This window comes from Leptonotus elevatus, chromosome 10, assembly GCF_054856555.1.
Source record: "Leptonotus elevatus isolate MCC_2025b chromosome 10, RoL_Lele_1.0, whole genome shotgun sequence".
In the NCBI taxonomy this organism is placed as follows: domain Eukaryota; kingdom Metazoa; phylum Chordata; class Actinopteri; order Syngnathiformes; family Syngnathidae; genus Leptonotus; species Leptonotus elevatus.
This window is the reverse complement of record NC_141248.1, coordinates 15,300,119-15,316,955: the sequence shown is the minus strand read 5'-3', so window position 1 is coordinate 15,316,955 and position 16,837 is coordinate 15,300,119. Positions and strand designations below refer to the sequence as shown.

General features: G+C 40.3%; 1 protein-coding gene across 7 annotated transcripts in view; it reads left to right on the top strand.

Annotated features, from left to right (window-relative positions):
• erc2 (ELKS/RAB6-interacting/CAST family member 2) overlaps positions 1-12,071 on the top strand; it is a 41,360-nt gene extending 29,289 nt beyond the window's left edge. For 2 of the 7 annotated variants that reach the window (XM_086086579.1, XM_086086578.1), the window contains 9 exons: positions 211-246; positions 2,612-2,814; positions 5,307-5,429; positions 8,212-8,335; positions 9,231-9,391; positions 10,751-10,898; positions 10,991-11,587; positions 11,757-11,824; positions 11,896-12,071. In XM_086086579.1, the coding sequence (XP_085942705.1) occupies positions 211-246; positions 2,612-2,814; positions 5,307-5,429; positions 8,212-8,335; positions 9,231-9,391; positions 10,751-10,898; positions 10,991-11,587; positions 11,757-11,783 (1,419 nt within the window). In that variant the 3' untranslated portion in view covers positions 11,784-11,824; positions 11,896-12,071. Of the gene's footprint in view, positions 1-210; positions 247-2,611; positions 2,815-5,306; positions 5,430-7,937; positions 7,950-8,211; positions 8,336-9,230; positions 9,392-10,750; positions 10,899-10,990; positions 11,588-11,756; positions 11,825-11,895 lie in introns of all 7 variants that reach the window. The other 5 variants (XM_086086583.1, XM_086086580.1, XM_086086584.1 and 2 more) reach the window with 4 other exon arrangements.
• The last annotated feature ends 4,766 nt before the right edge of the window (positions 12,072-16,837 follow it).

Genomic DNA, 16,837 nt, shown 5'->3' with positions numbered 1-16,837 from the left:
TGACGCTCCCGTAACATTCCCTCCGCCTCCTTCCACTGTCCCCTCGTCTGGTCCTCTGCATCTGTCTGCGCTGTGTTCAGATGTAGCCATGTATAATAATGTGCTGCTGTTGTCTCCTGCCTCACACTGACTCCTAACACGTACTCTCCCATCCCTGACTACCCCTCGACCCCCATCCCCCCCCCCCCACTCCCTCCTCTTGCAACGTAGCAAGCTGAGCAGCTTTTCAGTCACATGAACAATCCTGTAAGTTCCTCTCGTTGAGCCACGACACGGAACGCATGAGGAGGCTGAAATGCGTTGGGATATGACACATGGTGCTCATGTTGGCCCTCTCAGCACACGTGGCTGTGCTTCAACCCCTCCCCCCCTCCCCCCCACCTCACCCAGATGCATGTGTATCATTGCACTGTACGTTGCACTAAAGTAGCTTTACATTGGGCAGTCTTCCCGCAAGTGTTTGTGCTTGTCACATCTGTGCTGAATCTGGTTTTTGTATTCCAAAATACACTCAATATGCCATGAAGCTGCTTATGCTAATATTGAATTGACATCAGAACCAACAGGAGGCATATTTGAATATATTAAAGTTGGGAGTGTGGGTCTTGTGGTTATATTTTGGTCATATGCAAGAAAGTCCAACTTTCATTATAAATATATGTAAAAAAAATCCACCCTCTCTAGTCCTATTTTGTACCTCTGATTTTATATACAAAAAGCACTGCACCATAAAAAAATCAATCAGGAACATATGTTGTTTAGTGTTTTTTTGTATATTAGTAGTATCGCAACACAGTGGAGGAGTGCTTAGCATATGTGCCTCGTCGTTCGGAGACCATGGGTTCAAATCCAGGCTCTGTCAATTCTGTGTGTTGTCCTTTGTTGTTGTGAACGTGAGTGTGAATTGTTGTCTACAGACCAGGCCAGGGTTTTAGGTAGCTTTGACCCTTATTAGTACAAACAGTTTTGAAAATCGTTGGCTGGATGGAATGTCAGCGCCAACTTTTGCTTCACAAGTTTGAAAACCAACAATTACGATCATATGGACATTTGATTTAAACGGCGATCTTTTCTTGGGGGGAAAATTTGTACAGTGACTATAAAAAGTCTAGATTTTGTTGTGGTTCGATGAAACTCAAGGTTGATTTTTTTCATTATAATCCCAAAATATATGTTGGGCATTATAAACACATTACCCATCATGCTTTGGGGATGTTTCTTCAGTTGGGCCTAGGACTTTAGACATGGTGGATGTAATCATGTTAGCACAAAATTCCACTAGAAAGCAAAAAATGAATGCCATGAAAAGCCTACTAGAACATTTGGGGTTAATCAGAGGCACTTTAAATGATTGCAGGTGTGTGTTGATTCCCATTCAACATCAATTTGAATTGGGCTGCTCGGTTATGAAGAAAATATTCATCACAATTATTTTGGTAATAATTGAAATCACAATTAGGAAACTTAAAATAGACATAAAATTCTTTGTAACACTATAATTATGAAAGTTCCTTTTGGATTAAACAAAATTTATTAAATTAGTTATTTTAAAATTTTAAAAAGGTGTAAATGTATAAATTTAAACAACTCAAAATGAGTATTAATAATATTTTTTTGGGACGATTATTCTGATTTTGTAATTATGGAGCGTAATAATTGAAATTGGAATTGAATTTGGATTAATTGCACAGCCCTAACTAATTGGCCAATTCTGAACACATCCGCATCACAGTTATAAGAGGGTGTGCACACTTTTGCAACCACCATATTTCAGTACTTTCAGACTTATCTTGGTCCCATTGGTCACAAAAAATACTGGCATTTGAGCAGGGGTGTGTAGACTTTTTATATCCGCTGTTTAAGTGTTCACAGCAAACATATTAGTACCTAGTGGAAGCGATACAAAAAGCGAGCAGGTAAACAAAATAATGGAAAGCCAACGTAAATTTGTGCTGTTCTATTTATGAAGTATTTTTTAATATATATAAATATATATATATATATATGTACCAAAAAAAAATAATCTGTAAAATCATGTTTTATTCCTCACGCTTAAAAAGTGGTTTATTTCAAGCGACCGCCACAAAGATTGTTTAGCTTTGTTGGGTTTGCATGACACGGTGGACTTTGTTGCATGTTGTCACTCTGTTGCTAAGCTTCTCGACTGTGTCAGTGTGGTTAGCTGAAGCCTCGAGCGTGGTCGGCCTTTCACTGCAGTGGTTTGGTGGAGGCTGTTGTTGTTGCATAAGCTGTGTTGACGTGTGGCTGTTCTCGTCCCGTAAACTGTCAGGACTCACGCGGCTTTTTTTGTATTTGTGTGCTTATCAATACACAAACCCACTCCAGTGTTTATAACTGTGTGCGCAAAGTGTCTGAAAGTCTCACATAGACGTTAAGTTGCGCTAGTTTATTGCTCCGTTCAAGTTAATGAGCCAGCACCACTAACGATACCCTCGTGTTATTTACTTTGTTTCAGGCAGGCAGATAGGTGGCAAAAAAAATGAAAAGACTAGATCATATAACCAACCTGCGGTTTGTTTGTGTTGACGTCACACAATTGAGTTAACTGAGTCCATCTTTGTGTTTGTGTTGGGGTTTTCATGGGACGCAGAAAGCCCACGAAGTTGAGCACCAGACGGGCTCGAGAGGGAACCCGGAGTACGTGGACCGAGTGAAGTTGCTGGAGAAGGAGGTGGGCTACTTCAAGGACGAGGCCGGCAAGGCTCAGACGGAAGTGGAAAGACTCTTGGACATCCTGCGGGAAGTGGAGACTGAGAAGAATGACAAAGACAAGAAGATCGCAGAGTTGGAAAGGTAAAGTATGTGTTGTGCGCTAATAGCGTTGGCTTACAATAATAACAACACATACATAGTGTAAGTTTAGACAAAGCATAATCGTTGACACAGTTGCAATTTCAATATACAGTACACTCTTAAAGTCTGCCCAAAAATGTTCTTTACAATATAATATGTTGTATCAGTTTAACAAGTGAGCCATGATTTGTCACTGCCTGAGCCCTGAGCAACTGTGATGTCATTTTCGGTTGACAGCAAGTGGCAAAATGGCCGCCCCCTGAGATGGATTAAAAAAACGGCTGGATTTTGCTGCTTAACTCATATTCCGCAAACGCTATATTAATCAAAATAGCGATTTTAGTCTAGTGACGCTGCATTGACCATATTATTGTTGTGGGTCAACTTCCCCTTTAAAACCCATTCACTGCCATAGACGGCTATCGACGTCAAAGATCCATTTTTACTAAGCTGGCAGTGAATGAGTTGAGGATTGAGGATTGGACCCAGCACGTTAGATGAAGATTTTGATCCAACAAGTTGGTTAGTTAAAGCAACACTAAGGAACTTTCAGTTTATGTTAATTATGGCGCCGCCATATGGACACAAGTGGTATTGTTATGCCTGAAGGAAGACCACATTTCCCATGAGGACAAGCGCATTGTGTCGGGTTTTTTTAGCCCATGCCAGCGAGTGAAAGCCAGACCAATGTTGATCCTTGACTGTCCTTTTATCCGGGTCGCTTCCCTTTTTCTTTTTTCTTTTTTGTCTACTCAGATAAAACTTTTCGGTTGTTTTGCGTCGACATTCAAATTGATTTCCGTCTCCGTAACGAATAAGGAAAAGGGGAAGTGACGTATGCCATAAAGTAGTCAGCACATTTGTAGTTTTTTTGTGTGGCAGTGTTCCTACCATCCTCCTCAAAGTTGCTTAGTGACAGTAAAAATGATACAGACACCCTCGGGCCATGGCAAAGGTACCATTCAACTAGTTTTAAGGCGATGTTTCATCAGTAGAGTGATGAAAATATTTTATTAACTGATTGACTCCCAGCCATTTTCACTGAATCAACCCCTTTCACTCCGGCAGTTTTACTGGATTTTGACTGATTTTGCAAGGCCCACAGAATATTGTGTTCTATTGCTATAAAAACATCAAATCTGACCAAAAGAAAGATTTGAGTCTCTTCTTTCATCAGGAAAAAAAAGTATATTTCTGTCTGTTGCCGTTTTGCATTAGAATATAGCTAAGTTTCATCATTATTCACAAATCTGTTTAGAACTGTGAGTAAATGAGCTTTTTTTCCAACATGGCCCTGGTTGATCTCTTTTGCTCTGCTGCCACCTGCTGGCCGTTTTTGTAATAAACTACCATTTCCTCAAGTGTTCTCTGCAGTTGAGAGGCTGCATCAAAGCCTTCTGTATGCTCTAGCATAAAAATAAAAAAATTACATAAAAAACGTATATATATGTCTTTGGGACACTTAAAACGTTTAAAATATAATGTATTTATAACTTTTTGGGAGCAAATGAGTTAAGGTTGAAAAGTTCCTTAGTGCTACTTTAAATATACCAAGAAATGGGTCACCACGCTATCCGTATGGCCTTAGTTGAAAATAATACTCATTTTATTACCGACCTTTACGAAGACGAAAAAGCAACTTTCCCCTGTCAAGGGTCTGCACAGCCGGTCATTTGCATTATGATGTATGTTTGGTACAGTTTTTACACTTTCCATCCAAAAGTCGCCATTGAATGCATTCAGAGCGCCATCTCGTGGACAGATGGTGCATATCGACTAAATTCTCGCCAATTATGATTATTTCGAAGACGGATCATATCAGCTAGGATGAATTTTTGGCTTTCTATTACTAACATTTTGCTGTCGTGAAGCTCAATATAGAAACAAATCTGCTTTTACAAATACAAAATAACTTTAAGCAGTTCCTTGTTTTCTTTGGAAAGCACATTTTCTAATAGCACTCTTGCAGCAGCTTGTGGGCGTATTGTTCCGACTCGATCTTCTTTAGAGGTTCGGCCGTAGTCAAAGTCTTCGTCGAGTGACGAGTGCTGCACAATTCATGCATTTGCCTTTACGCCTTACAGTCCGTCGCATATTTCACGGCGGATCTGATCACGATTGATGTACTTTAGTCTTAATACACATGATCGGTGGCTAGTTGGTGGTCCGAAATAATGAGAAGCAGCATCTCTATTGGTGTTATTGATGAGAAGAGACTGATTAATTGGACCGCGAGAGATGATTACTTCCTGCTGTTGTAGAGACATTTGATTAATTGAGTGTTTTTCTTTGCCACCTTTACCCACTTTTCTGCCCTGCTCCCTTTTCTACCTCCACACCTTCCTCTCCCTTTCTTGACCACCCTTCCACTATTGATCACTTCAACCTTTTCTACCCTTTACCACTATCCAATAATTGTCCCTCTTTTATTCCATCTTTCTTACAACGCTGTTTTGCGTTGTCACGACTCCTCAACCCCTTTCCAAACACAGCCCCCCTCACTCCACCCCTCGCCCCACCCCTCGTCCTGGTGGCAGAGCCCCCCCTGACCCGCTCCCCCCGATGTCCGCTGCCCCCCAGCAGATAGGGGGCATGGTGTGGGACTTCCTGGGAAAGTGAGTGCTCTGCCCTGGCACTCGAGCTCGGCGGCGCGGTCTGCGGAACGATTTCGCGGATGCTTGCGTCAGCGTGACGCTCACGGTCACGCTGACGCAAACATCCCAGAGGTTTTGTTTGCTTTCACTTTTTTTCTACAATGTGCTTGCTTTGCTGTCTTGTGTTGGTTTTGGATTTCTTGAGAAAGGCTCATTTGTTTGTTTCCCATCTAATCCATATCATAAATTGTACAGTGGATGTGTAATGTGTGTTTGTTTTGCTATTTTTTGTTGTTGTTGCATGCAGCAGCTGTAAATAAGCACACGCAAAAATTGGGCGAGTCAAATATGTCCATTTAATCAGTTTATGAACATTGTGATACATTAATTTCACCATATGTGCAAAAGTCTTGGGACACATGTATTCAGTTCATTTAACAAAGCCGTTTTGGACAGTGAAAGGCATGTGTAAGGCAAGGTAGCTTTATATTTCACATTTCATATACAAGATAACTCCCTCTGCCTCACATAATTAAAAGTACAACATTTAAAAGCATTTCCAAAAGAAGTTAGACATCTCAAATCAAAGTAAAGAAATAACAAGTAAAGTAGCTTGCTAAAAATAATACAAATACAAAAACGAATAGTGCAAGAACAAGATTTGGGAAAACATGAAAGAGGTTGACCTTTAACCCCATTAAACACCTCTTTAATGAACTAGAGAGAATGTGGGACAATCCAACGTAGTGACTAAGTATTACATAAAAGAAACTATTATGTTGAGGACCAAAACTGCCACAATAGAGAATAAATAAAAGTGAAAATAAAAACAATTAATTTCCAAAACATGTAAGTAAAAATAAATACCACACAAAAAAAAAACAAGATTATAAAATAATTTTATGCTGATCTTGTCTTCAGCATATAATAAATAAATAGGAGAGCAGAGTGTTGTTATTTATTGACACATTTTATTCTATTTATATATTTTGTATTTTTTTTATATATTTTTTTTATTTTTGAAACTTGTTTTTTATTTTTGTATTCATTTTTACTTTTATTTAAATAGCGGTACATGTCTATTTTTTGTTATTTATTTATTGATCAATTGAATTCTATTTATTTCTTGTTGTATTTATTTCCATACTTATTTTTCAAATTTATTTTTTTTTGAATCTCGTTTATAACTTTTATTTCTGTCTATATTTTGCTATTGCTTTTATTTCCATTTGCGTAATTTTTTTTGTATTTATTGTTTTGATTACATATTTTATATTTGTATTTGGGCGGCACGGTGGTTGACTGGTTAGCACGTTCGCCTCCCAGCGCAGAGGACGTGAGAGCGAGCCCGGGCTTTGGCCGACCTGGTTGGAGTTTGCATGTTCTCCCCCTGCCTGTGTGGGTTTTCTCCAGGTACTCCGGTTTCCTCCCACATTTTTATTATTATTTTTATTTATTTTGGCAGTTTTGGTCATCCATACTATTAAGCGCTATAAAGAGGTTAGAAACCCCACTTCCTGCAGGTGTAATAGACAGGTGTCCCAATACTTTAGTCCATACAGTGGCACTTATTTTCAGACTGGCATCTGCATCTATATTTAGAATAGCTGGTGTGATAAACAAATCACACCATAACGTTTGGTAATGGTCTGGCTGTGTGTTCATCTTGGTGTGATTTTCATCTACTTTTCCTGCTGCAAGTTTAAGACTTTTTGTTTTTCAGTGTTTTGTCTTCATATGTTTTACATGCAAGCACACACAAACAGTACACGTGCTGTGTGTGTCTATGGTGTTGGATTTTGTAATGCACGCCCCCGCTTTTAATTGACGACCACCTCACTCCTGCCCCACCCCACCTCAACATCACTCTCTTCTCCAAGTGCTGCTGCACCTTCCCACTTCCTCGTACCCTGCCTAACTTGCCCTTGTCGATACTAAGGGAAATGCTTGGCCCAGTGGCCTGCATGAAAAAGGGGCTGCTGTGCACCACATGCTCATGAGTGTGTGTGGGGGGTGGGGGGGGGGGGCTCTTATAAGTACGGTCCACAATCAACTCCTGGTCACTCAATTGTTGAGTCCGACCAACCCTGCATCCCCAACTGGTTCTCTCCCCGGCATGTCCGCTTCCCTTTTCAGCAGATGCACACAATAACGAGTCGTCACGTGAAAGTGCATCATGCAATCGCCACGTCCAAATACGACGCTCTGGCAGACGTGGCGGCGGTCTCCCGTGTTGTTTGACGATGAACTTAAGCAACCTTTCTACCGAGCAGTGCGGCTTAGTTCACACGGTGGCACTCGATTGTGGCGCTTGATTCACTGCTGTCCAGTGATTGGTCAACAGTGGATCAAATCCAATGTGAAAGGATTGTTACTGCTGGGTGGAAACATGACTTGAGCGTCTTTGTTATGTTGTTGGTCTAATGTCATTATCTTTCTTTCTTTTCTTTTTTTTTCTTTTTTTCCTTTATTGCTTCCACTGTGTTTCCCACCCTCCTCTTCTTCCATTCCCTTTACCCCCGTCTGCAGTTTAGCCCCCAGGTAGGTAACAATCTTACCCACCACTTCCACTTAACCCCTGTTGTAACTCCGGTGCTACAACCTGTAAGTCGCTTCCCAACTGCTAACATGAAGCCATCAAGTCATGTGTGACGTGTGCTTTCATGACTGGCATCATTCAGATGGATGTGTTTTATGGTTTTGTTCTGTGAGTGAGTGTATCTGTACTCCTCCCATATTTGCTGATGATTATTAAAATAGCGTTGATTGGTAGCACTGTTCTTAATGATAAGTGCGTTTTCAGACAAGGAGGCAAAGACCCAACCAAGAAAGGCACAAACATCAAATTGGGACCACAGGGGGACAAGAAAGGCTTGGGACAAGATGGCCGCAAGGATGGCTCCTTGGAGGGCGGCCACCACTCCAAGGTGTGTTTCTTCCTCGCTATCATCTGCATAGACATGATAACAAACACGGACGTCTGAATACAGTCTGAACAAAAGGGGTCCAAGGACTGATCCTTGAGGGACCCCTCATGTCATGGCCATTCGATCAGACTCAAACCTTCCAACAGTCACAAAATAATTCCTTCAAGTGGGAGCAGAACCATTTTAGGACTGGTCGATTTAATTCAGCCCATGTTTCCTATAAATAAATACATGTGGAAATAAAACTGATATAAAAAATAAAATTCAAAATTTAAATACAAAAAATAAAATAAATTGTAATAAAAATAACAAAAAAATATTTACATATTAAATAAACGAATAAAAGTAAAATTAAATACCAAAATGAAAAACAAGGTTCAAAAAGTAAAAATAAATACAGAAATTAATGTGGAAATAAGTACAAAATAAATATATAAATAGAATTAAATGTCAATCGATAAATAAAAACGATCTGCTCTCATATTTACTTATTTCATGCTGCAGATGCTATCAGTATGAAATGTTATTCAAATGAGAGGGCAGTACTAAGTCTTGGGTTGAACTATTGACCTATTGGTATTGGTATATGTATATATATATATATATATATATATATATATATATATATATATATATATATATATATATATATATATATATATATATAGTTGTTTTTATTTCCATTTCTATTTATTTTTGCATTTAATTTTTGAATTAAATATCCGTTTTTATTTTCACTTTTAGAACACTTTATTTGTATAAACATGTGCAAGTGTTTCAGTTTGACAGCATTGCTAGGAATTCACAATGTCCCATCACTGCCCAATACTTGACACTGACGCTGACATGCATGACATCCAGTGCTCACGATGAACTCCTCCTGTCTGTCACTCAGCTGGAGGACCTGATGAACACGCTTGAGAGGACGAGGCAAGAACTGGATTCCACCAAGCAGCGTCTCTCGTCCACGCAGCAGTCGCTGCAGGAGCGCGACAGCCACCTCACCAACATGAGGCAAGAACGCAGGAAACAGCTGGAGGAGATTCTCGAGATGAAGTGAGCGTCATCTCCTTGCGCTCCTTCTATTGTGTCTGTCGGGGGGATTCATTTTGTGAATTTGAACTCAAATGAACTCTGCTCATGGCACTGTTTAGAACGACCGAATGTGTTCCCTGGATGCAGATCGTGTTTGACAGGAAAACAGTGACGATAGAAAAGAACTGCTGTTCCACATCTCGCTTATATCTTCACAGCGCTACTCTGTCAGCATTCATTTGTCCTGCAGAAAAAAATTCCAGGAAACATATTTAGTTGCCAAGCAACCAACAGAGGCGCCAGAAAGTCACTGCAGTCTGCAGAGGAGTCGATTAATTTGAATTCCATTATTCATTATTAGGAATCCGAGAGTACAGTGTACTAATTGTTAGCACGTCTGCCTCACAGTGGCAAGACTTTTTGCTCAAGCCCCATGTGGCGTGTTAGCATGTTCCCCATTTAACAACAATCCAACAACGCAAACGAAAAACTGCGACCTCTGGTGTTCATGTTTGGAAATGCCTAGTGCAGCACATTTACTTGTCCGTAGCAGTAGCTTGACAGCCTGCTAAGTGCTAACACTTAAATGTCCTCCAATAAACACACAAGGTTCGGTCTCTCGTGTATTTTAGTGAAGTCATTGGTAAATTTGTTGTAAACTAGCACAGAAATATAAATATAAACATAAATCAACATACAGACCCACACACATACGCTAATAGCTTATACAAGTTAACGACTAGCTACACTAGTTAGCTACAAGCTAAACAAGATAGCTACAAGCTAAACAGCTAGAATGCCATATACACAAAATGTGATGTTCCTCATTACATTACACATAATCTTTGGATATTTATAATGAATGTATCAGAAAGTTTTTGACCGTGTCCCAATTAACAAAAACTAACAAAATAGCAAAAACTAAAATTGAAAAAAACTTTTTTGTTAACAAAATCAAATAAAAATAATAGTGCTCTCCGAGTCTTTTCAAGGGATGGAGAGCGAGGTCATCCTTGCTTTATTTAAGATTTCAAGTTGCAAACTTTAGAAGCAGTACTATGCACTGTGCTAGTTATACTTTAAAGTATGCGTACTGTTATACTGTACCTGTATTTGATTTTTGGATGGTTGTTTTTTTAGATTTGCACACAAGAAAATATATTTCTTAAAAAAACTAAAACTAATACTAAAACTATTAAAACCACTTCAAATGCAGAATTTTTGAATAAACTAAAACTACTAAAAATTAACTAAACAAAAAAAAAATATTTTTTTAGAACTAAATAAAAACAACGATTAACTATAAGAAAAAATCCAAAACTATTATAATCCCATTTAAAACGAATGACTAACTGATCACGTTGTGTACATTTATTCCAGACAGCAAGCTCTGCTAGCTGCAATCAGTGAGAAAGACGCTAACATTGCCCTGCTGGAACTTTCTGCCTCCAACAAAAAGAAGACCCAAGAGGAGGTGATGTCCCTGAAGCGGGAGCGGGACAAACTAATGCACCAACTTAAACAGCACGTTCGTACTACAACGCACAACCCGGATGATGAATCCAATAAATAATCCTGAATTATAATCCATTTTTTATGATTTATCTTCTCGTCCTGTAGACTCAAAGCAGAATGAAGCTGATTGCTGACAACTATGAAGATGAACAATATCATCCCCACGGTCCACACCACCCGCAGCCTCAAGCCCCGCACCCTCAGCCGCAACCTCAGACCCAGTACGCCCACCCTCCCCATGCCCAGCAGGCCCCTTATGCGCACGCCCCTCACATGCAGCACCCACAGGCCGCCCCGCAGCACCCTCACCCCCAGCAGCCGCAGCTCCAGTACGCTCACGCGCAACATCCGCAGCAACATCCGCAGCAGCACCCGCAGCAGCACCCGCAGCAGCACCCGCAGCAGCACCCGCAACACCCTCAACCGCCGCCCCAGCACTCACAGCACCCGCGTCCCCCGCAGGCCCAACATCCGCACCAACAGCACCTCCAGCATCCCCCGCAGCATCCGCACGGACATCCCCCACTGCAGCACCCGCACCCTCAGCACCCGCATGGCCCTCTCCAACAGGGGCCTCACCCTCAGCACCCGCATCCTCAGCACCCTCACCACGGGCAGCATCCGCGCCACCCATCGCCTCATCATCGTGGCGGTCCAGGCCGAGGACCCCCACATGCTGGGCATCGTCCTTCCCCGGACCAGGTTAGAAGTCTCTCACCTTATTACTCACCGACTGTAATTATTCAAATTTCAGGACAAAATATTTGTGCAAATGTGTTTGCTCAAAATGCTGTGTGTGTGAATAGCATGGTAGAAATATAAAACTTTTTTTTTTTCCCCGTAATGCATCCATCTCCGCCTCCAACAACAGGATGACGAGGAAGGCATATGGGCATAATCGTTGCTATGACAACCAAAGTTCAAAACTTGTTTTGAGGGGTGAGATCATTTCTTAGTTCCACTGTTTGTTGTTGTTTCATTGTTGACCAAGTAAACGTTTTGTTGTTCAGATGACTCAGTCACTACCGGGGGGAAAGCAGCCAGAAGACGAAGTTGAGGTTGAGGACACTGGGAAAACATTTGTTACCTTAATCAGGAAGGAGACCTTTGGGTTTTTATTTTTGTTTTTGGGAGGAACGGGGGGTGCCCTGAGGTGTGCAAGTCAGGCGCTGGGAGACTGACAGTCGAGCGGGTAAGTTCAAAAAGCAGTATAGCTATGTTCGTCTACTGTATTATTATTTTTAATGTTAATTTTTACTTAAAATTGTAATACTTTTTTTTTTTTTATAAAAATTGTATTGCCTTCCACTAGATGGCAGAAGGTACAATAAACTTGTGTACAGTGGAACTACTTTCCAATTCACCCCAAACACGCCTTCTAAAGTAGCTGTTTAAACGCGTTAGTTCCATATTTGGCCGCAAAAGTGCCGTTTACTGTGGCGCCATCAAAAGAAAGACTAGTCACATGCTTTTGGGTTGCGCTGCTTTCTTGTCTAGATAAACAGACTTAGAGTAGGCTAGAGCAGGCTGAAAAACATGTCAACGTGGTGGCCATGTTGGCAGGGGCAACTTTACCATCAAAACATGCATGGACATGAATAGTGGCCATGTTAGGAGGGGCGAAAGTCTCTTACACAAAGATATTGTAAGGTAAAAAGCATTGACTTTAGCTTAGCATTAGCTTAGCATTGTCGTAGACGCTCTATGGAGTTTTATTTTTAGTACAGCTACTCCTCTGTGGTAGGTTGTAAAAAAAAAAAAAGACAATAAGAAAGACAATAAAATAAGATAAAAATGTATTCAACTGATAAATGAATAAATTGTTGAGTAGATAAAAGGAATAATAATAAAATTGTTAAATTAATGCATATGTGATATTAAAAAATAATAATAATAATAATATCAGCTAATGAATGCCTATTGTGCCCGTAGGTGACCTTGGAGCAGACCTTCTAAGCTACCCCGGTACAGAAAACCTGTAGGCGTGGAGCAGCTAAGGAAAGACCCCACGATTCCCGCCTCATCTTCCTCACATATATCTTCACCTCACTTGCCACCTGCCGAACACTAGGCCTCCTCAGGAGATGGCAAGAGTGTTCTCCACCTGCTCCAAGCCCCGAGTTCTTCCTTCCGAGCCTCCTTCTCCTGATTGCTTCAAGGTCACGGCTGCCTTTGCTGTCTGCTTCCCCCGAGCCTGACTGACTCCTTTGGATCCGGCTGCCTCCGCCATGTCTTCATCTTCACCGGCACCCCCACGCTGACATCCGAATCCACGTCATAGCGAGCCGGAAACACACACACACACACACAAACGGACCTCTTTTGTACCTTTTTACTGGTGTCACCTTCTTGGAGGAGCTGATGTTCAACGTGCGGTGTCCCAAATGTTAGAATGGATTGTCGACTTGTGTGTTCATTTTTGGAAAGAGGTGCCTTCAAGTGAACATGAGGGCCCTCCGGCTTGTTTTTGCTTGAGTTTGCCATCATCTTCATATTACCTCATTTCAATCCAAGTGGGGGGGAAAAAAAACAATCTATGCAGACGTCAGTGTTGCATGAATTTCACTCACCATCTGTATTCAAAGTGTAATTACCCGCCCACTTAGAGTGGCCAAGAAAGTGACGAGATTCCAGATTATGAAAAGAGACTATGCACCTCCTATTGTTGCAGGATGTTTTTTTTTCTTTTTTTTTCTTTTTTTTCAAACTAATGGTGCTCCTGCTGCAGGTGCTTGATATAAATAGTGTCAGTGGGTCAAGGGAGTCTATGGCTTCTTCTACAGCTGAGTAGGCTCCACAGACAACTTTGTACATATATCACAAGGGGCACTTTACCATCAATGAAGAACCCTTAAGAGACTCAATAATTCTATAAATACAACAGTCATCTAGTAGATGTTCCAGCAGAACCCGTCTCGTACACACGTAGTCTGCGCCACATCGCCAAATGTAGTGACCTGTTTCAGTCCCTCTCAGCAAGGTAAAAAAAAAAACACACACACACACACATATATGATAGATATGCATATATTATATATAGAGAGAATCTATAGAGTGTGTCTATACGTGGTGAGAAAATTGTTTGAAACTGACAAGATTAAAAAACAAGAAGTTATTCTTTATGGTTATTTTTTCTAAATGGATGGGGGGACTGAGAGGTGTGTTATGTGTTTTTGTACATCTGGGGAATGGGGTGGGGGGGGGGGTAGTGGAGACTAACATTCCCTGTCAGTGCAAAAAAAAAAAAAAGGAGTAGAGCAGAAAAAAGAGGAGAGCAGAAATGCTGATCTAAATATTTGTAGAAACCAGTTTAACATTCCTTTGACCTGTTTTACATTCCTTCCTCTATCTTAGGCCAGAGGTTTTCAAAACGTGAGACAGAGGAATTGGGGGGAGGTACAACATCTTGGGATATTTTTTTTAAATAAATTTTTAAACATGTGAAGCTAATTTAAGGACAATGAATAATTGATTATTTAAAAAATAAAATAAAAAAACTCTAAATTAATTAATGAATTGCTGTGATAATTAGAAAAATGTATTGAAATATCCTTTTAATACTTAAATTGGATTAATTTCTGCAGCTATGCTCTTAAAATATGTGACCCATATTTTAAGCAACAATGTAGGAAAATGTGATGTTGACTAATTTAAATTTCTTTTCAACATGATGCCTAAGAGAATAGTATAGCAACCACAGAAATGATTATAAATTCAGTATAATACAAGAGTGAGAGTGTATGTAACCTCACTTCACTAATAATCTTTATTCAAAGCCGCACCCCTCACTTCCATTCACAGAAGTGTACTGTAAACGAGCTAACGTTAGCTAAAGTGGCTACGTTGGTAGCCTGGCTTTCTCTGTTTTTGTTGTTTTGTTATTTTAATACAAAGATGTAAACAACAATGAAAATGGCCAATATTTTCCAACTTACAGTTTTGTCCCTTGTATCAGTTCCAGCTAGGGGATACCTAACCACACAAAAAAAAGATGCTGTGGCTACTTTTGAGCTTAATTGCAGATGATGTATGTATTCTTTGAGGAGGCCCGCTTGTTCCACACTTTGAAAACCTCTGCCCTGGCCCATGTGTTCCCACTAAGTTGGCCTTTGGCGACAAATCAGATCAAGAAAAAACAAAAGAGAACTTGAGCAACTTCCATGAAAGCAATGACGTTGAATTTTGCACTTGTGAGTGAGGATCTACTCACTATGAACACGTGTGTGGAGTGCAATTTCTTTCGCGTGACTTTTCTTGTGTTGTCTCGTAAGCGCAAGTGTTGACGTATGACATGTTGCGGTTTAGTGGAAACTGAATTAGACTGTTAACTAAACTCCTCCATTTCTCTCGTGTCTCCTCTGTATTGGCCAAGTGTTGGTTGGTGTGTATATAAATCTATAAATATAAATGTATTTTTCCAATCTTCCACAATTGAGGCATCATCTGCTTCCCACGTGAAGCTTCCATCGCCTGTCACTGACCAAGAAACTCCAGATTGTGTTTGTGTTTACAGGAAGATTAATCATGATAGGTTGTGTTTTATAGGGGAAGACCATGCAAACAGACAGAGGAGCAAAAAATAAAACTAAAAGAAAAGTCAATCATAAATGAAATCCTCTCACTTTACCATCAGGAGGACTGAGTATGAATCCTCCCTTTTCAGGTCCTTATCCACTGAATACTTGAAGTAGGGGGTTCTCCTACCGTGAAATATATCATTTGCATTTCAAACGTGCCCATTTGTGCTGATTTTTTATTTAACATTACGTGCCAATGGGAGTGTTGATGGAAGCAAGGATGGTGTGCTGTTCTCCGTGCAGCCAGATGCCTCCGCAGTGTGGTCAACACTGATTAATGCTGGGGATGATTACAGAGCCTAAAAACAGTTTCACTTTGTTTTTGTTTTTTTACTGTATAAAAACCTTATATTGAACAAATCACTGTGACCAATGCCAGAAACATAATTTTTTGTTTTTCTATTCATTTTTTTGCATTAAGTTAGCTTTCTGTTTTCTATGCTTTCCGCTAGTCGCAGATGCCAGTTGGAGGCTGTACTATTTGTAAAAGTCAATGTTCTGAGCTGTACAGTACTGACCTATAGGAGCAAGTTCAATATGAGTGTTCCAGCATGCTGAATGATTACCTGTGTGAGTGAACGTGGCGCATCATTCCTCACTCTTGCGCATCGTGGCGGTGTGATGTCGGTGTTTGAGAGTAAAGTGCGTCTCACTGTGTCACCCCCCCCCCCCCTTTAGTAGACAGCCTGTTCGGTTTTTGTGAGAGTGCAGCATGTTTTTTTTTGTGTTGCTGGTGTAAATGTTACTCAGAAAAGTGCGCGTGGGTGGGCGTGTGGGCATTTATTATTTTTATGGCAACAGATGTGTGTGTGCGTGCGTGTGAGTGCGTGCGTGCGTGCTAAAATACATAAGAGAAAAAGTGATGTAAAACAATTAATTAAAGGAAGAACCTATAAAAAGAAAAACTGGGGGCAAAGTGTTGCCAGACGCATGGATCCTCTGTGGTGTTTCCTGTTTTTAAAGCTAGGAGGCTGTCCTCCATGCCCCGGTTTGCTATTGTATGTGCTGTAACCGAATATTACTATTGAGTGTTGGCCAGCTTGTTTATATCCATCAAATAAAAGTGACTTTCTTTCTGTCAACGCACGCTGCTTTTATCATTAAGTCCAACATGACTCGATGTTATCATGTTATGCTATCATTATTTTTTTATACCATAACTAGAGTAACATATTGACTGATTTTATTTTATCTCATTTAAATTTCCTCATACAGAACACACAGTGGCTATAATAATAAACAAATAATCATTGTTTTGCGGTATTTATTGTTTATAAACTTAAAAAGTGTGGCTGGGTAGTACATGGTTTATGTACAAATATAGCATGTCAATAGCATATAGCATGCTAATTATTGGCAAAGTCATATTTTGATG